General features: G+C 43.4%; 1 protein-coding gene and 1 long non-coding RNA gene across 15 annotated transcripts in view; one reads left to right on the forward strand and one right to left on the reverse strand.

The window, feature by feature from the left end:
* Plekha5 (pleckstrin homology domain containing A5) overlaps positions 1-25,607 on the reverse strand; it is a 162,789-nt gene that overhangs the window by 23,696 nt on the left and 113,486 nt on the right. For 9 of the 14 annotated variants that reach the window (XM_050135174.1, XM_050135175.1, XM_050135178.1 and 6 more), the window contains 4 exons: positions 18,892-19,354; positions 15,435-15,518; positions 11,523-11,576; positions 672-734 (listed from right to left, as the gene is read on the reverse strand). In XM_050135174.1, the coding sequence (XP_049991131.1) occupies positions 672-734; positions 11,523-11,576; positions 15,435-15,518; positions 18,892-19,354 (664 nt within the window). Of the gene's footprint in view, positions 1-671; positions 735-1,208; positions 1,245-5,836; positions 5,918-11,522; positions 11,577-12,260; positions 12,381-15,434; positions 15,519-18,891; positions 19,355-25,607 lie in introns of all 14 variants that reach the window. The other 5 variants (XM_050135177.1, XM_050135176.1, XM_050135183.1 and 2 more) reach the window with 2 other exon arrangements.
* Positions 19,957-24,256, forward strand: LOC126497298 (uncharacterized). Its single transcript, XR_007590568.1, has 2 exons — positions 19,957-23,671; positions 24,009-24,256. It is a non-coding gene; the product is annotated as an uncharacterized lncRNA (long non-coding RNA).

The raw sequence follows: 25,607 nt of genomic DNA on the forward strand, positions 1-25,607 counted from the left end.
AGGGAAGGGAGCCATTTAAAACAATCATAACAATTATGGAATATCTAGTAGAACTTTGTAAAAATTAATTCTTTTAATTGAAAATTTTTTTTCATGCACTATACTCTGGTTACACTTTCCCCCTTCAGGGCATTTTTATGTCAATGAGAACCACCAACAGTAATGTGGCAGGGAACACGGCGCATGCCTTTAATCTCTGGAGACAGAGGCAGGCAGATGTCTCCAATCAAATAAACAATAGACAAACAGTTACAGGGTGCTCACACATCTCCAAACACCCTTACCAATCATGGATGCATCTTAGACCAGAGGCACATGCTGATGTTTTCCTTTCTCTTCTGGCTTTGGAGATGGAACCTAGGGTCTCAGGAATCATAAGCGCATGCTCTACTGCCCAACGACAGCCCTAGTGCAAACCACTTATTTATTTATTTGTCTCTGTTTATTCAAGACGAAGTCTCCTCATCTATGCTGTCCGGGAACCTCCTCAACTCCTCCTGCCTGAGCTTTGCTGGGGTGGCAGGAATGGACCAATGTGGTTCCTGAATAGTTGGGCTTCATGCTGTACACCTTTAATCCTAGTACTTGAGGGACAGAGGCAGGAGGATCTCTCTGAGCTCAAAGCCAGTCTGGTCTACAAAGAGTTCTGTCTGGAGGTCAGAGATACTTACATCAATATCTACTTCTTCGGGTCTGTATTTGTACAATGGGCCTCTACATTCATCTTGTGACAGCTATAAGAAAAAATGCCACAGAGCAACTTTAAAAATCATATTTAAGTAATATATAGTCTACAGTGAACACTTTAAAACTTCTGTCAAAATCATAAGCAGGATTTTAATGATTTTTATACTTCTAGAAATTTAATTCAAGCACAAACCATCACAAAAGTAGAGAAACACTTAGCACTGATACAATATGCAAGATACATAAGAATATGCCAAACAATAAGCTGGCCAAACAAAATTAATATAGCACCTTCCATTTTCCACTGTAAAGATACACATTACTTTGATGGAAAATGGACAAACACAGCCACAGCAGCTGCACCGAACCAAATGTTTGCGTCAGCACGTCCAGGAAAAAGCATCTGCCACAGTGCACACACACTCAGACAGTGTGGGCACTCAAATCAGCACATCTTAGCACAACCGCGCTAACAGAACTATAGCACACCGTATACGTATATGCAATAGAAACACACATACACAATAGAGACTTATCTGGTTCTTCTGTCTTAAGAACTAAAAGATAATGAGGAAAAGGGTGGGTTTAATTGCAAAAGAAAATCACCGGAAACCTCCTAAAACTGAAAGCCTATGCTGTAACTTATGAATAAACAGACTGCACAAGAGGTTATATCTGTGTTGGACAGCATTTGTAGGATATTGTAGAAAACGATTATTATTTTTGTAGTACTGGGAACTGAACTCAACACCTCACTCACGATTATCAAGCACTCCACTATGGAGCACATAACAATTCCAGCCTTGTAAGGAATTATTCTGCCGTAGACTGAAAAAAATTTAAATGTTCATTTAATTGTCTGTCATACCCAGAGCAAACCACAGCCCCTGCACGCATCATCTTACTTTCATTTGATATTGACAGCAACAAAGAAACATTAGGCAAGATTGAGCTGAACCTTGACGTATGGTTATTAAATGGTACAATTTCACTCACTGTCAGTTCAGGAGTAACACTCCCCAGGATAATCTAGACGGGAGCTACATTTTACATACACATGTACAAATCCGTAAGAATGTCTGGCTTTATGTCCCCTCTGTAAAGATAGGGCTTGCCTGTTATAGTTTGAAAACAAACAGCGGAGAGCACTAAATGAATCTAGAAACGTGGAGATCAAAAGGTTAAAAATTCAAGCATTTCAAACATATGAATAAATCCTTCAATTACACATTTCATCTTACGACTTTACTTCACATACCTCATGCAAATGAATCGTGACTATTTCAGGAGTGCAGAATGATCATTAAGCCACAAGGTTTTATAGAAAGGAATAGTCCATGAAAAATGAATCTGACGGTAAAAGAATGTTTGTTTGCTATTGCAGGTAGAGGTCAGCCAATAGCATCCCCACAAAAGTCTAGACCAAAGCACCTGGACCCAAGGAAGCATTGACAATTTCCCCTGGAAAAGGGACAAGAAGTGAGGTTTAAAATGTTTCTATCCACGATACCAACTGGAGAAGGCCCACACTAGTTTTCACAATGAAGAACTTAAAGGTGAGAGGCCTTGTGCTATTAAGATGTTCCTGTAATTTTGCTTCATATTTAAAGTTAAATGCAAAGCAGCTTTACTGGACCATGACACGTGTATGCAGAGTGCTATGTGGAGGTTAAGAGTAAAACTGCATCCGTGTCCAAGGACCAAGGAAAAGAAAATCAGTCTACTAAGAGGAGTTGATGGTGACTGTTTAGGACCTCAGTTTCTATTCAAGAGAGCCATTTAATTTTTTTTTAAAGATTTATTTATTTATTTATTTATTGTGTATACAACATTCTGCCTCCAGTATGCCCGCATGCCAGAGGAGGCTGCCAGATCTCAGTACAGATGGTTGTGAGCCACCATGTGGTTGCTGGGAATTGAACTCAGTACCTCTGGAAGAGCAGCCAGTACTCTTAACCTCTGAGCCACCTCTCCAGCCCCAAGAGAGCCATTTAAGACTCACTTTCCTATCAGTTGCCATAGCATCAGAAGTGTTTACTGCACAGTTGCAACCTTTTCATAGGGCCTTGTGATATAGCCCTGCTGGCCTGGAACTTATTATACCCATCCTCCATAGTGCTGAGACTGTGGGCACGGGTCAGCTCATCCAGCTGCTCTAGCTTTTGAGTGATGTCTTTATAGTCAGGTGAATATATCATATTCACACGATACTTACTGTATCAACGGACATTTTCTTTAAATTATTTTAATTTATGTGCATATGCCATATATGTGTAGGTGGCCATGGAGGGCAGAAGAGGGTGTTGGATTCCTAGGAGTTTAAGTTACTTACAGTTGGTTTTAAGCCACACTATATATATATGCTAGGAATTGAACTTAGATCCTCTGGAAGAGTCCCTAGTGCTCTTAATCAGTGAGCAATCTCTCCAGCACCTCAACTTCTTTTTGAGACAGGGTCTCATGAAGACCAGATTGGTTAAAAAAAAAAAAAAAACCAAAACAAAAAACCCCCATGAAAACAAACAAACAAAAACAAAAACCAAAAAAAAAAAAAAATCCTACTACCACCACAAACACCCAGCCAAGAATGTCTCTGAACTCATGATCTTCCTGTCTCTACTTCCCAAGAGCTGGAATCACTATAGTATGCTACTAAATAGCAATAGCACTGTACTTTCCTAAAACACAAAGACCCCCCCATTCAAAACCAAGCCTTTCTTGGTGTGTGTGTGTGTGTGTGTGTGTGTGTGTGTGTGTGTGTGATACACCCCTATCACAGCGCACACGTGGAAATTAGAAGAAGATGACTCTTCCTTTACTATGTAGAACTCAGGGGTCTGACTCAGGCTGTCAAGCCTGGGGTGAGGGCTCACCGAGCTATCTAGCCGGCCTGCCTTGCCTTTAGGAGCTGCAGCTGAGCCTCTTCTGTCAGTTCTTCTTGGTTTCATTTTCTTTTCTCCCTCCTTAGTTGTGCTGAGGATGGAACCCAGAATCTAGCAAGGCTGGCAAACACTCTCATCACTAAGCCTTAGTCTACTGTTAGTTTTTCTCTATTTCACTAATGCTGGCTTTGGTGCTAAGTTAAAATAAATCATATTAATTAAAATGTAACTTTTAGAGCTAGGCAAGGCGAGGCATATATCTTTAATCCAGCACGCAGGAGGCAGAAGCAGGTGGATCTTTGAGGCCAGTATGATCTATATAGTGAGCTGCCAGATCTACGTGGTAAGACCTTATCAGAAAAACCAAACCAAACCAAAACCCAAAACAAACAAAGCAAAACCACCCCAACCCCTGCCAAAAAACAAAATCCAAAAAAACTACAATAAAAACAAAACCAAATACACATACACACACAAAGAAACAAATTCGAGCTTTAAAATTCCTTGTTTGTGATGTCTCTTCTCACATGTACACACACACACACACACACACACACACACACACACACACACACACTCCAAAAGACTTTTCTATTAAATTTTAAAAACATTGGGAAAAAAAAAGTGGCCAGGTGGTAGTGGCGTAGTGTCATGTGCAGAACAACCAACGAATTCAGAAGATTTTTAAAAATCTCGATGCAGTTGCAGACTCAGCTCAGCACTACTGGCCACTCTTCCAGAGGATCTGGGTTCGAGTCTGTCTGTTCCAGGGGCTCTGATGCCCTCTTCTGGCCTCCTCAGGCACTAGGCACACATGTGACACAAGCCAACCACCCACACACATAAAATGATAAAACAAAACAATAATTTAATACTTGTTTACTACTGAACTTTAGATCTTTGATATTTGGTCAATTTGGAGAAATCCCTCTGTCCAGGTGGGTTTTCAGGAGGCCACCTAAGAGAATATGCAAATTAAGGTGGTCTCAGCCAGGCTTGGTGGCCTGGGCAGTATCATCCCAGATACTAGGAGATAGCAGTCCCAGGACAAAACTATAGAGGTGGAGAGATGGCTCAGTAGGTAAAGCCCTTGCCTCTGAGCTGGGGAACTGAGCTGGAGCCTGGAGATGCCCTCTGATGTTCACACATGCACCATGGAGGGCTGTGCTATACATGTGTACAGTTACACTAAAAGGTAAGGTGTCCCTTCCGTTTTCTTCAAGTAAAGCTGCTTAACTTTAAATATTTAGTATTTTGGTCATCTCTTGCGAATTAAAGATGTTTTCAGCCATTTAAACATTTTGAAAACTGGGCCCAGAGGAGGCCTAACCTCTCGGCATCAAGCAGTCCTGTGCCCTGCCCACAAGCACACTTCAAAGACAGAGGCACCTGGGCCTTTCACAAGCTTCCTTTATCTGGTGCTTCTCACATTTGAATTAGGATCCATATTCATTTTTCATGTGAGTTAATTCTTTCTTCTTTGTTATGGTTTAAAAATACTCTACCAGGCCACTGCCCAGAGAACTGGAGAACTGGAGGGGGCTGAAGTGGAAGAAGCTGATGCCGTTGAACACAGAGCCAGGAACATTTAGACCATGGATAAATAATAAGTGGAAGCAATGGATAGGAACGCGACTTCCTTTGCAGATCTGCAGGTTACCAAGCTTCCTAGGGCAAAGCCTGCCAACTCCCCGACACACTGGGGATGTGCAAGAAAGGAGCAGGAAGGGGAGTAAATGCCCGGATGGATGCACAGGAATGCTAATACAGGGGAACCAACAGCCCTCCTATGTTACAACCGTGGGCTAGGCTCCACTCCATCAGTATAGAAACCAGATCACCACCTCCCAGACAGGTGGAATGAACAAACTCTGGACTTGCAAAGGTTTGCAGGGCTGTGCTTCAAAGGAAACAGGTTTTCAAATCTTTCTCCCTGCCAAGCATTTGCAATGCCTTCAGAGTTAACACACAGAAACCTAGTAACTTCAGCTAAGTGTACTGCAGACCTCCAAGTATCTATCGACCACAGGATGTAAACAAAAGCCTTAGGAAGATGACACATGGGATAGTCAACGGCAAGGGTTCAGCAAAGCCATGCTCAGGGTACCACAGCATCTTGGGGCCCATGGATGAAGTGTGGCTTCTCAGACAGACAGAAACAAAATGTGAAGACACCGATGTCATGAGGAGGTCTGAGGACAGACAGGGCTGTCACTGGGGGGTTTTGCAGGTGACGATGCAGTGTCATTCACTGACCAAGACCTTACTTGTTGGTACAGTTGTGGTCTTAGCGCCGAGTTCTCAATCATTGTGTGAACCATGGTGATAATAGGTTCATTTTCTTTCATCTATTTCAAATCAGGAGGAGCATACAGCAAACATCAGTTTACAGCACAGGTAGATTTGAAAGACGACACTGTAAATATATCCTCTACTTTAGTATCTTCCTAGCAGCAGTGGCTTACATTTCACCCCATGGTTGCACAGACTTAATCCACACCAATAATTTCAAGCAAGCACCTAAAGCTATAAAATACACCAACGGTTATAAAATAAGCCTAACTACGACAGTGCTAAATCACGTCTACTTTAATCAATACAGCCAATTAACAGCCACTTCCACATATGTTAGATGGCAAAGCATTAAATATAAAAAGACAGTAAACTTTCTAGAGGGCGACAATCTGTGGATTTAGAAGGAGTAAAACAATACTGTTTAACTCTATTCACTAATAAAACTGAAACCAAATGCCAGTTCTTTTTAAGACTAGTCAGAAAAAAATTAGTTCTCTAAGGATATTAAAATTTTATAATACCCAACGTTCTTATCACTTAGATAACACATTTTATTAAAATTAGTCTTAATAGGCATTTTCATACACTCTAGGCATTTTTATACATTCGGGTTTTCTCACAGTATAATCATATATGCGTAGAATCATTTAAGGGCTTTAAAATTTTTCTTAAGATTATCACGTATATAGTGTTCTGCCTGCATGTATCCCTGCATGCCACAAGAGGGCACCAGATCTCATTACAGATGGTTGTGAGTCATAATGTGCTTGCTGGGAATTGAACTCAGGATGGCAGAAAGAGCAGCCAGTGCTCTTAACTGTTGAGCCATCTCCCCAGGCCCCCACTCAAGGACATTTAAAATAAAACTCATTCAGCAAGGACTCAGTAACTCCTGAGCTCCTACCAGGGCAGGCTGAAAGCACTGACTGACATTTCCAGCTATATTTCTACCTTCTAGAAAAGTACAGTTTCATGCAGCGGGCTTTGTAGTTAGCCAAAGCATCCAAAAGACAAGCGTTCCAAAATGGAGAGTAAATGGCTAACAAAATTTTCAGCATTTCTAAGCAGGCAGGTGTTTATGATTATTCCCCCAGGTTTTAGGAGTGCACTGCCCACAGCATTTGCAGAGTACATGGCCACACATGACTATCCTGTACTACAGAGGCCACAACATGGCCACACATGACTATCCTGTACTACAGAGGCCATAAAAGCCTCACTTGGTGCAGTGCTGCAGCCGGATCTTTCCTCCATCAATGGAGCCAATTAATGACTCTATATTAGGATAGATGATAAAACATTGCAATGCACAGGATAATCTGAACTTCTGAACCTAAAGCCTACTTAGGGCAGTGGGCCCTCACCCATGGACACAATTCCCAGGAAACTCGCCTGTGCAACCTGGGGATCGCTGCAGATACAAGAACTCAGCCATGGGGCAGTCTGTTCCAAAAGGCACCTGGACAGAATGACTCACACTCTCCTTGCCATCCTATTTACTCTTTGCTTTTAGTGTTTTTGCCAGGGGTAAAAGCCACAGACGAAGACGTTGACTTTTGGGAATATTGGGCCTGTGCCAGAGAGCTCACTGAGAACATCTTTTAATTAATTTTGTTTTATGTGTGTAGGTGTTTTGCATGCATGCATATCTGTGCCGCACGTGCATGCAGAATCCAGAAGGCATCAGATTTCCTGGAACTGGGGTTATAGACAGTTGTGAGCTGCCACATTGGGTACTGGAAGAGCAACCAGTACTCTCAACCACTGAGCCCTCTCTCCACATCTCATCAGTTCATCTTTGCAGCAGTACTGGTACTTAACCCACCCAGTGCTTGTGTATGCAAACACAGCCTCAGGGTAGCGGCAGCCAGTCTCAGACCTAGGACACTAAAGGGTGGGGCCAACTCCTGTCGGGTTCACCAGGATGATTACCCAGTGAAGTCCTATAACTTCCTCACTGTCTGCTCATTTGTCAAAGTTTAACAGGAAGAAGTCCAGGGTACCTACGGTTTTTGTTCCCTGTTCGCATTTTGCTCTCACCTTGGTATCATTTCCTGTTGTGGGTTAGTCTTTATGTACACTGTAAAGACCTGCCTCTGCCCAAGGCATCTTCTGATTGGTTTAATAAAGAGGTGAATGGCCAAATAGCTAGGCAGGAAATAAGAGATTTCTGGAGACACAAACGTGGTGTGCCTAGCTACATGCAGGTGAAGCACACACATTAAAATAAAAATCTAATAGAAAATTTAGAAGAAAGCAGTATTAAAGGTGACTTTCTTGCCACCTCCTAAGCATTTAATACTGTTTGAGAAGATATACTGTAAAAGGTTGTAGTTCCTGACGCCAGCCCCTGCTGCCTGGTGCTCGCCCATGTTGCTGCTTTCTGTCTTCTCTGAACCACCACTCCCAATATGCTAGCTTCTGTTAGTTCTGTCTTCCCTGAAAGTTGGCAGGGGCAGGAAGATTGGGGGAAAAGAAAGAGAAACATCTAAATCCTCTCTCTTCACTGCTCTTAGAACGGAAAGGGAGGGTTGGAAGAACCAAATGAGAGGAGCTCACTGACTCAATGGGTTATGGAAATATGGCGTTGAGAGGGAGATGTGGGGAGTGGAGCCTGGGGGAGTGGAGATGAGTGAAATACAACATACACAAGTATGGAATTCCCAGAGAGTAAATAACAATAGCACTAAAAATACAGATCTCAAGTAGTTTCCTACAGTGCTGTCTAACAATCTGTGAGAGTGCATTTCAGAGGAAAGCAGAGAGCAGGAGAGAGAAGTCCAGCACAGAACTGGACAGCTCTTGTTCTCTATGTTTTAATTTTGTGAGACAGGGTCTAAGGGTGTAGTCCAGCAGGCCTACAACTTACTATATGCATCTCCCAGCAACCCTAGCACTTCAGCTCCTGAGCCCTGGGAGTAAGGGTATGGACCACCACACCCATTTCAGTAGCCACCTGTCCTCAGAGGAGAGACGAGAAGTCATGTTCCAGCGCTCAAGCTACTGAGACCAGGAGGCAAGCTCTTCAGCCTGGGCGCTCAACGTCTTTCTCCCTCTTTTCACCTCTGAAGTAGCTCAGGGGATATCTTCTGGCTCTATTTTCACAAATCATGTTAGAAATTAATAGAATTTAAATGAATTCAAGTTTTCCTTTGGGTGGCCGTGGCACCTACAGAAGGCCAGAGGAAGGCTGTATTGATCGCTTCTACTTAATGGGAGTGGGGACCAGCAGGAGCTGAGAGGGAGAGTCAGCCAGAACACGCTCCTTGAGGTGTGTACTTTAGAGTTTGCTCAGAGCCTTTTCCTCTGATCTGCTAATTTGCGGTTCTATAAAACCATGAGTCAATCTATAAATCCCAGACACCCAAAACTGCCTGCAAAAATAACATACCTGGTCAGCTCAAACAAGTTACTGGCAGGAACCAGACAGACAGCTGCCAAAGGTTTGAGCTGAATGAGAAACTCTACTAAACTAAAATTATCATAATCATTTTTACATACTGTATAGCAATAGTTACATCCAATGCATCATGCAGTTCAAAAATTTTCATTTCAATACATCACTAGAAACAATTTTTAAACGTATTTTTTTCTTTAGGTAACCCTTTGTGAATGTGTATGCGTCTGAACTAGGGGGCAAACACTGTTTTCTCTCAGGACCATCCATCTTGGGACCCCACCCACCTTTTGAAGCCTGCAAGGACCCGAGGCTTGCAGGTTTGGCTAGGCTGGCTGGCCAGACTGCTCCAGGGACCGCCTATCTCTACCACAGTAGTGTTGGGATTACAAGTGTGTTCCCTATGCTGGGCTCTGGGGATGGCCAACAAGCACTTTACCAACTGAGCCATCTGCCGAACCCCAAGGTGATCTCAAGGTTATACACATTTAGACATACATGAGTTTCTGTTCATAAAAGTTTTAATCTTAGCTGGTATCTAAAAATAGCCACATGTTTATTATCAGAAGTAGTTAGATTTACAGGCAAAGTATCACTCAAAACATCCATTTTTATAACTATTCTTATTATAAAATTTAAAAGTGGAGCTAATGTAACTGTTCCAGAATCCAAGAAAGGGCAAATTCCTTGACAGCTCTGCTGACAGAGACATAGATGACCACATCTCACTGTACTACAACGGGATACTAGCATGGCATAACCGCAGGCCTAGAGACTACGATGGCACACAAGCCTGAGATGGCATCTGCGCCATTCTGGGAACCGGGTACTGGACTGAAAAGCATCTCCGGACCAGTGCTGGGTGTGGCAGACTCCTCTGTCAGGCAATCCCCAAAGTTCTGTCCCCGTAACTTCACAACAGACTTTACTGAGATTACCAATAAGCCACAGCAAACCACTGGGCTTATTCTCAAAGGGCCTCGGTAACCTGATTCATGCTTACGCTACTTTTATAATACCCCACAGGTTTTCAGATAATCTATGGTTGGCTCGGTTATTTATTAGTCGGGTAAACTTTTCTGTGACAGCTAGTCAGTCATGAAGTTTTGATCTTCCTGCCTCTGAACTGCTGTGCCAGGGCCGTGGGCTACCTTGTCATGTGTGCTAGTTTATAGTGCAGAGGAAGTTTAAAGACAGTTGGCTGCCCATAAGCTTTTTAGAATGTGAGGTACGCATCTTTATTATACTGCTGTCAATCAGCCCAGGCTCTGCAATGAAGATCTGAACGTGGGTAGAAAAATGCTGATTTCTGAAGCACTCCAATAGGCAAAATCATGGAAAAATGGGAAGTATGTAAATCACATGCTAAGAAAGTGTGCTTCTTTAAAATGAAATGACTGAACGTGTCTACAAAGGGTTGTCCCGGCATAAAATCTTTAAAACTGAATCTATAGAGCTGCATTTATCATTTTCTTTGAATTTGTAAACACCTGTCTTATAACATTTCCTATAGGAACTTATTTGGTAAAACACTCAAATCTATACATTTTAAGACAAATCAAAGGAAGGCTTAGCTTGATCTGCATTAAAGAATTCATTTGTTAGCAGAAATTATGTCTGATAAGATACCAAGGCCCACTTAGTGTCTAAGACACTACAACCTGGGACAATCCTGGTTTCCCAATACTTTTCATGAGATATGGTCTCAGTCTACAGCTCAGGAATCAGGCATGAGTCACCATGCCTTTCACTTGCAGTCACTCCCCTTGGTCACCCACCACTGAGGCAATGGGGAGAACCATAGGCCATTGTGAAACCGGCTCTGCACACTGGGCAAAGACTGAATGGTGGGAGGAGGCAGCACGGGCAACTAAAGGGGGTCTCCAGCAAACTCCATGCAGAATCCAGAACTACTGCACCCCCCCCCCCAAGCTGCCAGTGGGACATCCTTCACAGTGTTCCTTCACTGGCTGCTCCCAGCTCTGATAAAGCTCACTTCGTCAGCATTGTCATGAGATATAAGGAAAGAAACAGAGAGCATATAGGCTCGTGATCTTAGGTGACTCGGTCTCTGAATCCTCCAATGACCCTCACAAATGCCTTTTGGCTTTTGGTCAGTGCTCTTGACTGTCACTTGTAGAAGTCACGCTATTATTATTATTGTTGTTGTTGTTGCTAAGATCCTTAAGTAGCCATACAAATTGTACTATAATCATTAAGTTCTACTTGGTGTGATAGTAAGAAAATTCTACAAACCCCACCTGATGATCCAAATATATGGTGTTCCTTTGAAGATGATGTGAAAGAATTTCATTCTAGCAGCCATCAGTCAAGGAAAGAGGGACAAAGAGCAAATCATCAAAAGGTCAGTTGGTAATGAGCAAAAGAGCGTAACATCACAGCACACAACCTTCACAAACATGCTGTCAGGGCACAGATGACATCACCAAGTGTGTAAAATTATAGACACTGAGTTATTAAGTAGGAAAACGCTTGCAATGGCTTTAGCAGGTAGAAGCCTCACACCCTCCCTCCTCTCTCTCACACACACAGAAGCTATTAACCCTTTGAGAGATTTCAGACCGGCTTCCAACTTCCCCATCCTCCTGTACCACATCCTGAGTGCTGGGACCACATGTGGGAGCTGAGAAATATTATGCCTTCACTTCTTCCCCATAAGCACAAGGGTTTATGATGAATTTTCAGCTTACTGCTTCGTGTGAACACAGGCTTTCGGTACCTTACTATCCTATCAGCTGTGGAAGTCATAGTATGTACTGAACAGCGGCACTGTCTCGAGACCTCACTGAGCTCCCTCCTTCCTCCTCCCAACCAGCTGTGTTCTCTCGACTGTACAGCCATGAAAATGAGCTGAATTCTCAAAGGGTCAATAGGAGACTGTCATGTCCCTGCGAGGATGGTACAGGCTCATGCTAGACACCAAGGACACAGGATGCATTGATGAGTGATGACGCCCGACACACGTCTTCATAGCTGACCTTTGGGCTGTGGGCCTCAAGTTTCAGCTGCATGAGCTGTGCTAAGGTATGCTCCCGGATACTACTCAGTTCCGCTTGCTGCCGTCTCAGCTTTATGAGCAGCAGCGTAAGCTCCTCTGGCTGAAGGAGTACAATTTAAGAATCCAAACAGTGGAAAACAGATTAATTGTTGTCTTAAGTGACAGACATTAAACCAAGATTTCTTGGCAAGTTTCCTCTTACGGTTGGCATCATAGTGCCTAGGCACTATGATAGGTCCTACATAAATGCATAGCCATCTAGAGAGACAGAAGGAATAGTGTTACTTTACAGCAAAACAACAGGGGATGCAGGCATTTTCTCAGAACTCTCCAGAGTATTTCACAAACCCAACCATCACGCTTTGCACAGAGAACTGCTAACAACCGTTAAGCTGCTCGTGGAAGATGTCAGCAGGATGCTTACACCACACCTAAGACACTTCCAGCAACAAAACAAGGCTGGCCCATCCCACACCATTTCAAAGAACAAGTGAATAAAAAGAATTGCATTTCAGAGATGTAAAACTTGGGTGTTATTTCCAAACTCTAAGATTCGGTGTGTGAGGCTAGTCACCTTGGGTCATGTCGCCAATAGAGCTTCTGCAGCATTCTTACGACTAAAATGTCAGTCCTACTTTTTAGGGGGGAAAACAGGAAAGTAAATACTGCTCTGAGTGTCCCCCAGCACCCAGCCTGCACACCCCCTCTGGAAACGGGAGACTCTGGTTCCCCCGTGGTTACTATGAATCCCGAGGAGGAAGGCTTTCAACAAACAGTGGGTGAACCCCTTCACATCTGCAGAGCATGAGGGTGGGGAAAGGGGCTCTTCCCCTAACGTCCCAGGCCGGGCGTGGCTGAGCTCACGTTGCCCATGCCCAGCTCATTTGCTGTTGTGCCCCATTTTCTATACCATGAAGGTCTTTTGGAGATCCACAGCATGGTTTCAGTACTGCCTTCTGACAGGCACAGCGTCACTGAAGTAAACTACACCTTCCCACTGGCCCCTCAGAGGAAGGTGGCCACATACGGAAAGAAGGCAACGGGCTTTTATAGTTAACAGTCGACAGTGTTCAGGGCGTGTGACTTCAAACTGCAGTAAGTGGGGAGAAAATAAAAGCCCATCTGTTTTTGCTCTGAACTCAGAAGGGCACCTTGTGGCTTTATCCCCTGATCGTCATGCTCTGCTTTCGAGGTCTTGAGGGTAGAGTAAGGGACTGTTATACTCTGGTAGACTGGAATATTCTAAACTTCATGTTGATTTCTGACAGAAAATCCAAGCTAAACTAGTTTGTGTATGGACTAAAATGATAGCATTTTCAAAAGGACAGAAGACTATAAGGTAGCTGCACAGTCATATTTTGAGGCCAAAAAAAGAAAGGCACTATTGGCTGGAAAAGGGCAGGGGTGATGGTAAATAAACCTGATCCTGAACAGCCACTAGAGGGAGCAGAGTGGAAGAGAAAATATCAGACAGCCAGCAGTTACTCCAAGACAGCCCTGCTTCTGCCTGATTGATCCACAATCTAGCATTTAACAGTGCTTGGTTTTTTTTGTTTTTGTTTTGTTTTGATTTTGTTTTGTTTCGAGACAGGATTTCTTTGTGAGATCAGCCCACCTCTGTCTCCCAAGTGCTGGGATTAAGGTGTGCACCACCACGACAACTTAGTTTTTGGTTTTTAATAAAATATATTCACTATCTTTAGTAAACACATGGCAATCACTTTAAATCCAGGAACTATTTCCCTATTATCTAAATGTGTATGATGAAATATGACATTTGTAAAAAAAGAGATGAGTTTGTTTTGATTACTGTAGGAAGAGAATTTTAGATAATCATCATCATCAATCCTAATGTGTTAAAAATCACATCCCCAAGCAAACAGGACTAATCTATTGACAATAGAGTAGCCCAAAAAAGCATCCAGCAGTGTTGGTGATGTAATTTCAGTATTCCAGAGGCTGCATCAGGAAGACTGCTAGGTCAAGACCTTGCCTAAAAACAAAACAACAAAAAACAAGCCAAAGCAAAGAAAAAGCCACTTTTTAAAAAAAAAAAAAATTGAGTAACTGATATGAAAGATCCTCACTTCAAATAATAGAAAATATACTTGCTGAGGTTTTTTGTCTGATTCTCCCCTCCTGTATCCCAGGCTGGCCTCCAACTCTCAATCTTGCCTCAGCCTCTGGAATGCTGGGATTAAAGGCATGAACCATCATCATGTATAGTCTTTCTTTGTGTAAATACATAAGTCAATGGAGTTTTGGCTCTAAAGTGGCTGATTTATATTAAACTTCACAGAAAAGCCAAGTGAGGCAGGCAGTATGTTCACATAATCCCAACACTGAGGAGGCCAAGCAAGAACAACGACCCATACCAAGCTGGCTGCACATTCTATCAAGACTTGGTCTCAGAATAAAACAAAAGCACAGGGAAAAGACATCAGAAGGTCTGTTATGTGGCCAGACAGATGCTGGTTGGACTTCTAATTATCACTCCAAAGTCAGTGTGTGTGTAAGGAGTGGTCCTCAACCTTCCTAATGCTTGGGGGGAACCTAAACCATATTTTCGTTGCTACTTCATAACTGTAATTTTGTTACCGTTATGCATTATAATGTAAATATCTGATATGCAACCCCAAAGGGGTCGAGACCCACAAGTTGAGAACCACTGGTATAGGGGTGGCTGGTCTTGAATCCAGGTCTAGTATATCTTGTGCAAGCGCTCACCACTGAGCTACTTGGGCTTTTAAGAAACAAAACATCAAAAACAAAACAACAACAACAAAACTTCAACTAAGTAGTTTTGTATGCTAGGAAGTCATGGCTGGCCTTAACTCACAGCCGTTTTTCTCTATACCACCAAGCCTGCCTGGCTTTTATTTTGAAGATAAAGGGGGCAATAAATCAAAAACCCAGAGTTAAATAGTAAACTTTGAACTTTCTCCTTTATTCGGGCATTTAGGGGAAGGCAAAAAAGATGTTGACATGACTAAATGAGTCTACAATCTTCGCTGTACAATCTGTATCACAAAGGTAGTGCTGTTTTCTTCTGCAGGTGACGTCTGAGAATTCACACTTAGAAGCCATGTCAGCTTCACGCCTTTCTGGGCAGCAAATAAAGTAGGCAAATGATAAGCAAACTTATCACACTCACCGTTCTGCCTTGGAGGCTCTGGGGACTAACAGCCGCTAAGGCCAGGCCAGCTGGCATTGACCTTCTGTCAGGTACATAGGCATGCTAGGAAACAGAGACAACATATAACTCAGTGGGGAACATTCAATGTTATTGATGAATGATCTTAAATTTAATTACAAAATACCAATTACAACTGTCATTAGTGTTTATGAGAGGCACACCAACATTCCTTACTTGACTAAAATACAGATGCAAATAAAAAGAGCGATTCTACGAAAACTGGCTCAGCAGCACTCTGTCTCCTGTTCTCAGGACTGTGTGAGTGCGTGTGTGCGCGCGTGTGCGTGCTGCTGTTGTTTTTTCTGAGACAGGACCTCATGGACCTCAGGCTGGCCTCACACTTGATCTCCTAACCTACTAGTTTCCACTCCCCGGGTGCTATCCATATGGGCGTGAACCACTATGCCTGGGCCCATAGACACATAGTTTTATTTATTATTATTGTTACTGTGTATGTGTTTGCTGTCTGGGCCATGCATACGTGAGGTCAGAGGACAGCTCTGTGGCACTGGCTCTGTCCTTCCACCTTTATGTGAATGTAGGTCGCTAGGCTTACATAGCATCTTTACCTGCTCAACCATCTCACTGGCCCTGCTTCACACTCTTTAGAGAAAACCAATGGCAGGAGCAAAACAGCTGGACAGCTTTGCAAATTTTACTGTTTGGCTGGTTTCTCATACCTGCTTTTAGATCACTCTTGTCCCTAGGGTTTCTGCACTATTAATGCAAATAATACCTGGAGAAATAATTGATCTTATATATTCACAATTAAGAATTTTGGCTGGGCAGTGGTAGTGCATGCCTTTTCATCCCGGCACTCAGGAGGCGGGTGGATCTTTATGAATTCAAGGCCAGCCTGGTCTACAGAGCAAGTTGCAGGCCAGCCAGGGCTACACAGAGAGACCCTGTCTTTAAAAACAAAAACAAATTAATTAGCAGATTCACTTAACCTCCTTGATTATGAGACTTCCTGCTTAAAAACTGAAAAACAAAGGAAAGAGCTCGGGAAAAGGGCTCATGCCTGTAATTCTAAAATTTGGCAGGTGGGGGCAGGATGATAGGAAACTCAGGTTACCCTCCATTATATGGCAAGTTTGAAGTCACCCTGGAGTATATCATAACCTGTTCTAAAAAACAGGGCAAGGGCTTTGATCCCTAGAACTCACATTTAGGAAAAACATCCCAGTTCTGGACAAGGGAGACAGATGATCCCTGGGGCTCATGGACTAACCTACCCTACTTGGCAAAGTTCTAGGTCAGTAAGAGATCCTGTCTGAAAAAGGCTTGCACACATACAAAGAATCATCTTGAGACACTTTTAAATCTATTTTTTTTTTAAAGACGAATTTACAACGTATAACCCAACTGACCCTCAGCTGTGTGATCTTCCTGCCTCAGCCTCCTGGGTCTGGGACTGCACGTGTGTACCACCACACCCAGCTTAATTTTACTGAATCAACTTTTTGTTACACATCATTTTCTATTATCACATGTAATAAAACTGGAATGCACACAGAACATTCCTAGTGCATATCAAAGTGAGAAGTTGGTCTCAGTGAAAAGCAAAGGTTCGAACTGAGCATTTTCTTTGGGAGGCAAACTAACCTTTTTTTAAATTTATTAAAGATTTATTTATTTGTTTGTTTATTATGTATGCAGTGTTCTGCCTGCATGTATGACTTGATGCCAGAAGAGGGCACCAGATCTCATTACAGATGGTTGTGAGCCACCACGTGCTTGATGGAAACAGACTCAGAACCTCTGAAAGAGCAACCGGAGCACTTAACCTCTGAGCCATCTCTCCAGCCCACAAATGAACATTTAGATTCCACATGGATTTACGAAGCTGCAATACAGCCCGATGACAAAGCACTTTCCCACGAAGTACAGGGACCCATGCTTGATTCTCAGCATACAAGCCAGGGCCCTTAACAGCTTCTTTGTTTTTCTTTAAGATGTGTGTGTGTGTGTGTGTGTCTGCGTGTGGTACCCACAGAGGCCACAAGAGGGTATCAGATCGCCTGGAGCTGGAGTTAACCAAAGAGCTTTCTCCAAGAGCAGTATGTGCTCTTAACCATCCATTTCTCAGTCTCCAAACATTTTGATTTTAAGTATATTGCTAAATACTGCTAGATACTAATAATGAATATGAGTCTGTAAGAGATCTCAATGCCAGACAGCTATTTGGTTAGAGTGAAGTATTTGGTTAGAGGTGAAGTCAATACTCTTGCCCTTAATAAAGACAGAGCGAGCTTGCAGGCATGCCAGTGGGAAGGTACAGTTGTCAAGCATACAAAAAGTCAATAAAAATGAACAAGCGTGGTCTGGGGAGCTGGCTCAGTCGGTAAAGTGCTGGCTGTATTTACCAGTAAGAAGAGCCGAGTTCTGATCCCTACCAGCCACATAAAAACAACTACGTGTGACCACAAACATCTCTCATCTCAGTGCTGGGAGGCAGTGGCTGGCCAGGCAGTTAGCCAATGCAGGTCCAGTGAGAGACCCTGTCCCAAAGAATAAGGTGGACAGTGACAGAGGCAGATGTTCAACATTGAACTTGGTTTCCACACGTGGCTACGCACACCTACAAGTATACATATTCTTCCCCCAACCCCAGTGTGAACTGGAATGTAGTCAGCGGGCAGAATACTCTGCTGGGTGTGGTGTCCTGTGGTGGCTTGAATGAAGTGTCCCCCCCCCCCCCCCATAGCCGTGTGCGTGGGCCCTGTTTGGATTGGTTTAGGAGGTCTGGTCTTCCTGGAGGAAGTATGTCCCCAGGGATGGGCTTTGAGGTTTCGAAAACCACCAGCCCTTCTCACGCTGCTTCCTCCCCCTGCTTGGAGTTTGAGATGTAAGTTCTCTGCTGCTTCTGCTTCCTGATGTCATTTCCTCTCTGTGATGTTGATGGACTGCTATTAAATTGTAAGCCTGAACCCTCTTCCTTCAATAAGCTGCCTTGGGCATCAGGTTTTACCACAGCAATAGAAGAGTAGCTAAACCAGGTGGTGGTGGTACACACCTTTAATCCCAGAGGCAGAGGCAGGTGGATCTTTGAATTCAAGGCTAGCCTGATCTACAGAGTGAGTTCCAGGACAGGGTCCAAAGCAACAGAGAAACCCTGTCTTGAAGCCCAAACCCATAGTTCAAGTTATTAAAAAAGCTGAGGCAGGAGCATCTGGAGTGTGAACCCAGCTTGGGCAATGCAGAGATCCTGTCTCAAAATAAAAGCATTAGAGAAACATGTAAAGCTTAGGATGGGATTCTACACATGGGATTTTGACAGAATTTTAATTTTTTAAAGACAAAAACAGCCTTGTTAACTTCCCATTCTCTTTCCTCAAACTTAATTTCAAACAGTGTATTAGAAAGAAAATACAACATCCTTAAGCATGGAGTTAACATAAAATTAGTCTTTTACCTTAGGGTGATGCGCCCGGTGCCTGCGGTCTACCGTGACATCTCCTCTCTGGATGGGCGAGGACACTTCTGACCTATATGTTCGTGGCGGGGAGAATCCCGGGTAAGCAGCTACAGACCCATGGGAAGGTGATGTGGGGATGGAGTGCATCGTCTGGTCAGGAGGCTTCCCCATGGCCTTGGGGCTGCTCAGGCAGCTGTGCCGAGGGAGGGTGCTCTGCTTGTGGTAAAACTGGCGCTGCTGCCACTCATACAGCTGCCACATGGTGTCATCCCTCATGGACCGCCGCTTCTCTTCTGTTCCGGGCCCAGCCTTCTCATGGCCAGAAGGTGCCACACTGCAAATGCTCTCAGGCCTGATCTTGTTGTTTCTTGGGAGTGTTCGGTAACCTTCAGGGTAGCGGGCCACAATCTGGGCTCGGTGGCTTGGCATATTTCTTGGCAATGTTTGATAAGAAATTACTCTAAAATTTAAAAAAAAGTTGCAAACATGAAAAAGACGCAGTAAACAGAGAGAGCGGTTTCTGCAGTTTTAAGCGACACTACTTCCAGTTGCCCTGGCAAGTAAGTACGAGCTGCCTTTTGTAAAAGAACAGAGTTTAGGGGCAGCGCACTTGCTTGGCGGGTGCAAAGTCCTGGGTTTGAACCTCAGTACCCGACAAAGAGAAAGAAGAAAAGAAAGGGAGGGAGGGAAGACCAACTGGCCAAATGCTATATGAGGTATAAACTGCTCAGAAGCTAACGCTTTTCAATGAAACTCCATCTGGTAATGTAGATCCATAGACAGAATCTACGGCAATCATGTGTGAAGGTAAGTCCCACAAAACGGATTTGGCTTGATGCAGAACAAGTATTTACCCCACTTCAGATGGTAATGAGACTACCCAAGCTTTTAATCCCACAGTTTGATGGGTAGAGAGGTAGGAGAATCTTTGTAAGTTCTGGTTCATACAGTGAGACCCTGACTTTAAAAACAAAACAAAAACACTCTCTGCTCACCCCTAAACTGTTCCCAAAATAAGACAAAACAAAACCCACCTCCTAACATATAAGTAATTTTTTAAAAGATTTATTTATACAGTATTCTGTCTGTAGGCCAGAAGAGGGCACTGGATCTCATTATAGGTGGTTGTGAGCCACCATGTGGTTGCTGGAAATTGAACTCAGGACCTCTGGAAGAGCAGGACCTCTTAACCGCTGAGCCATTTCTCCAGCCCCCTAAATAAGTAAAATTTAAAAAGGGAATATTCAAGAACTAACTAACCTCAATTCTTCCCCTTTGTCTGCACAACTAGTTAAGATAGTAAGACCCTGCCTTAAAACAACCGAACAAAAAACCAAACAACAATCCCCTCATAAAACAAAAAAGCAAACAAACAAACAAACAAAAAAAAAACCCCACACCCCAAACAACCAAACGAAAAGAGTATGTAAGACTAAATTCTCGGGGCTGTACTTTCCCACAGAGCACAATCCAGCTGTTTCCAGCACACCACGCCTACTTTTGCTGCCTCCTCCCAGTGTTAGCTGCTTGGAGATGCTGCCACCACGTCAACTGGGGGTGAAAACTGAGGTGCAATCTACTTAACTATGTTCTTAAGAATATTTTATGTGTTTGTATTTATTTTATTTTATATGTATGAGTGTGCTATACATATATGCACATATATGTGCACCATTTTTGAGACTGGGGAAGGTGAAAAGAAGGAGGGCATGGGATCCCTTGGAACTACGGTTACAGATGGCTGTGAGCTACCAAGTGCTCTTAATTGCCGAGCCACCTCTCCAGCCCCTGCTTTACTTTTAATAATCTGAATCCTTGGCTGATAAACTGGAAGCTAAAGACTTACTTAAAAAAATTTAGTGTGTGCGCATGCCATGTATGTGCTGAGCCTATGGAGGCCATAAGAGTGTCAGATACTCTGGAGTTATAGGCAGTTGTGATCTACCCAATATGGGTGCTGGGAACTGAACCAGGTCTTCTGGAAAAGCAGCAAGTAATTTTTACCATTGAGCCATCTCTCCGGCTCTTCCAGAGCTCTCTGACACACACTGGTTACTGGCAGCAATGCATAGACACTACTCAACATGTGTGGTGGCATATTTCTGCACTCTGGAGGGATACAATAGGTCTGAAGCAGTTCGGGTTGCATTTGGGTTGCAATGAGATCTTGTTTCAACAACAAAAACAAAACACACAGTCCCTGAACAGATTTTACTGTGACCTAGTGCATTGGATTGGGTATATACTGGGCTATGAGGCAAACTACATACTTAGTTTCTATTGGTATGTAAAATTATATACTGTTATTCAATGAGAAATTCTCATTAGGTAGATAGAATATCTTCTCTGTGTGGCTGTGAACAATACTGCAGAAGAGGGAAAGGCAGAGTAGGAACAGCTGGAGGGAAGGGCACACTTGGGGGATAAAGGCAGCTGGATCTCTGTGAGCTCAAGGCCAGTGCAGTCTGTATGGTAAATTCCAGGCCAGCCAGGTTATTACATCCATATTCCTTTAATGTCTGACATTATAGAAAGAGTTTGTGAATGAAAACACAGCCCTCTCTTTTTCGCACTCATTATACCAGCAATTTCCAAATATTTATAGTTAAATGAGAAAAAGTTATCCCTTCTTTTAAAAAATCTGCTAAAAGCATGCATGTTATACATGAAAAATATTCCAACTACTCATCTACCGTAATGAATTAACTGAAACTAAAGGCACCAGGAGCTGGAGAGACGGCTCCGCAGTTGAGTGCTTGCTGCTCTTCTGACATCCACATCCACGTCTGACCTTCTGGCCTCTGGGGCACCCCACCCCCCACCCAACGATGAAAATTAAAACAAAACTGAAGATGAAGGCAGAAGCTTAGGAAGCACACAGCCGCAGAAGGCTGGGCCCCTTCATGTGTTCCCATTGCCCAGCAGCCACACTGACCCTTTACTGACAGTGCTTTCTTGCCTACAAGAGATTGGATCATGAAGTTGTCTGGAACTCAAAAGGTCACATTCTTCACTAATACTGAAAACATCTCTGATCCCTTCAGTTACCTCTCCTGAATAATATTTCCTTCATCATTTTAGTTCCTCCTCTCTATTTTCAACTGATGTGGGATTCCCCTCTGTATGCTGTGAATACCATTGATTAATAAAGAAACTGTCTTGGGCCTGCGCAGGGAATAGAGGTAGGTGGGGAAAACTGAACTGAATGCTGGGAGAAAGAAGGCAGAGTCAGGGAGAAGCCATAGAGCTACCTCCAGAGACAGACATGCTGGAACCTTGTCAGTAGGTCACGAGACTCATGGTAAAATATAAAATAATGGAAATGGGTTAAATTAAGATGTAAAAGCTAGCCAATAAAAAGATAGAACTAATGGGCCAAGCAGTGATTTAATTAATACAGTTTCTGTGTGGTTATTTTGGGACTGAGTAGCTGGGAACCAATAATTGGCCTGTTACAACATTCAGAGGCTGCAAAATTCAAGACAATGCCCCTGCCCACAACCCCTGCATTTCGACCAAACCCAGGCAGCTCTGGGAGCTGAAAACAGTCCATGTGACCAGAACAGAGTTCAGTTATTTGTGGTTCTGCCACGTGGTGCGCCTGGCCCCTTCCCCAACACAGCTTTCTATCCCCCCACTTCTCTCTGATGGCACGAAAGGCAGAAATTAGGGGAGAAGAGCTGGGAGCCCCACAGGCATATATTCTGAAGTGCTACAGCCAGAGGAAGCTGATCCCATCCAAGATCTCAGCTGAGACACCAACCCTGAGGCAACTTACCCACCCCAGGTTGCTTCAGGAATTTCACACAGTTAAGTAAGAAATAGAAGACACACTACAGAAGCATTAACTGCAACTTTAACACAGCATGCCAACACAGAAGGGACAGGCGGCGCCAGTTTAAAACACACTGTGAGGACCTATGCACTAACAGCACAGGTTACAGTTCTGCTGAAGCAGTCACTGTCACGTGAGCTGCTAGTCTTTACTGACTGCAGCGTTTCCCATCGCCTTGGTTAAGTTTAAAATGGTCTTCTGACATCTTTGAAACTTTAGGGGACTCTTAGCAGAAAAACAAGTTATTAACAAGCAAATTCATTTTCTGTCTCACATGCTATCCAGCATTAGGAGCCTGATTTTCACAAGTACGATTTACTTCAGTGATTTTGTTCCAAAGAAATTCAAATAAGGGCAAAGAGTGATTTACTCTGAAGTAAAAGCTTAAGAAGCAAGTACTGTGAGCCCATTCAGCAGCAGCTGCCTGTGATCCGCCCTGGGGGACAATGGCCAGCTCTGCTACTAACAAAGACACTCTGCAGCTCTGTTCAGAGGCAGCGTGGGGAAGGGAGTGGGAGCTGGAGGAAGGGGGCTGGGCGCAGCGCAGGGACCCACCATCCAACTAAACATTAAACCTCCCCTGCTTCCTACCAGGGTCTTAGCAATTAAAGAAAGCCTTTCATAATGGAAAAAATTCTTTCATGAATTATGATATTTCCTTTCAGCAGTTAAAGTTTGTGTTTTTGGGGGACGAGGTGTATTTAGGAACACAGATGAGATGCAAAGTGGCCTTGAGTCATCTGACAAGAATGCCACACCACAAGCACTCAGGGGAACCTAAAGAGGAGGAAGCAAAGAAAGCCCTAGTCAGCTTCAGAGGGGGCAGCACTCCGCAGAAGAGGCTAGAAAACCCTCCTGGGCTGGCTAACACCAAGACTTCACAGATGAAAATATAAATTGCAGGAACCCGCTACCCTCGCTACACTTTTAAACTCAAGGAAGGTATTATTCCTTTAAAACGGCGGCGGGGCGGGCGCGGGCGTGTGGACGAACACAGGATAGACGGGACACGCGCAAAGGAAGGACAAGACACGCGGTTCCCACGTGGGTGTGTTTAATGGGGAGAGGGGAACACGATAAGGGCGGGACGTGCAGACACACAAGGGTAAAGAGAAAAGGGCCAAGAGAGCAAGAGAGAGCGAAACCTCGTGGAGCGCTTGCTTTTAACTGGGGGCGCAAGGTTATCTGGGAGTAATGGTCTTCACCTGGGCGCGGCCAGCGCGCACGCAGGTGATCCAGGAGAAGTCTGGGAGCTGTAGTTTCCAAGGAATAACAGAAGGAATATTTCATTTGGGGAAAAGATTTTTCTTTGAAGTGAGATTTAAGTTGAGAGGAAGCGACTTGGCAAAGTTCCAGTCTAAATTATTTCCTGAATGTGGTCTGGAGTGCCTCGGAACACTCTGACCCTCAGAACTACTTCCTGTTTTTCTGTCTAATCAAATTTTATTTATTTGTTTTCCTACGGACATTATATGAGACTTGATTTGTCTTTGTAATCTCATCCAATAATTAAATTCTATTTTCTCATCCGTGCATTAAGTATTTTGCTTACATATGACTGTGGCCAATATGGAAGTGAAACAATTATCTCACTGTTTCTTTAATGTGTAAGTTCCCTGGTAACTGGTTAAATTTAATGTGTAAGTTCCCTGGTAACTGGTTAAATTTAATGTGTAAGTTCCTGGTAACTGGTTAAATCTGAACATTTAGTCATAGTTCTTTGGAAAAAATATTGGCAACAGTTACAAACATACATAAAACACACACATACCATGGAAATGCTAAATCAAACTGAACGTGTACATGACTGCATGTAACTTGCAATTCTGACACTGTCTTGGAGGGCAGGGGCAGGGTGCAACCTTGAATCTTAGCAATGGAGAAGCAGAGGCAGGGGGTATCTTATAAGGTCCGGGCCAGAGGTATACATAGCAACATTCTGTCTCAAAAAATGAACAAAGAAATCTGTCCTGTCAATTTTTAGTATATAATTCATTGTTACGACTCAGCCATTATGTTACAGAGTAGACGTTTACAACTTACAGACTGGAAGTCACTATCATCCACTACTCTCTCCTGTGAAAACCCTAAAATGAGTGCTGAAGACGGAGAAGACAGGGGTGAGCAACACCTCACAGGGGGTGTGTGTTTGCAGCCTTGGGAGAGCTAACAAGCCTAGTCTACCCAGGCTTTAGAGCCATGCTCTTGAAGACAGCTTCCCATAGTGCAGGCCGGCCACTGTGACTGAGCAGAACTAGAAAGTCCTCCCACGCCTCACAGGTTTCAGCGGTAAACCAGAATACCATCTGACTCAGGCTTTTTGTTTTCTATGACTCAGAAGTCACAATAACATCACAGAGTGATCTCCATGAAAATCACTGTACATATACAGCACAAACCATATCATCAACATAAAACATGTAAGGTAATGTGGAAAACCCACTTAAAACATACTTTCTCTAATAAATTGTGTTTTGAGAAAAAAGTTACAGCCAGGCAGTGATGGCGCATGACTTTAATCCCAGCATTCTGGGAGGAAGCAGACGAATCTCTGTGGGTTTGAGGTCAGCTTGGTCTAACAGGCCAGCTAGAGACCCTATCTTAAAAAACAAAAAACAAAAAAAGAAAGAAAGAAAGAAAGAAAGAAAGAAAGAGAGAAAGAAAGAAAAAAAAAAAATGACACAGGGCCAGACTCTCCTCTCACTTCACACAGGAACTTTGTCCAAACAATTAGGTTACAGTTGAGTGACTAGAGATATTTCTTCCCCTCCCTTTTTTGTAGTGCCAGGAATTGGAACTAATGCACGGGAGGCACACTGATCCACAACTTTTGTCCCAGAGAGATCTCTTGGTTTTGTTTAGAGACACAGTTTCATTG

Source organism: Alexandromys fortis, unplaced genomic scaffold (assembly GCF_014885135.2).
Source record: "Alexandromys fortis isolate MF-2015 unplaced genomic scaffold, M_Fortis_MF-2015_v1.1 scaffold_21, whole genome shotgun sequence".
Lineage (NCBI taxonomy): Eukaryota > Metazoa > Chordata > Mammalia > Rodentia > Cricetidae > Alexandromys > Alexandromys fortis.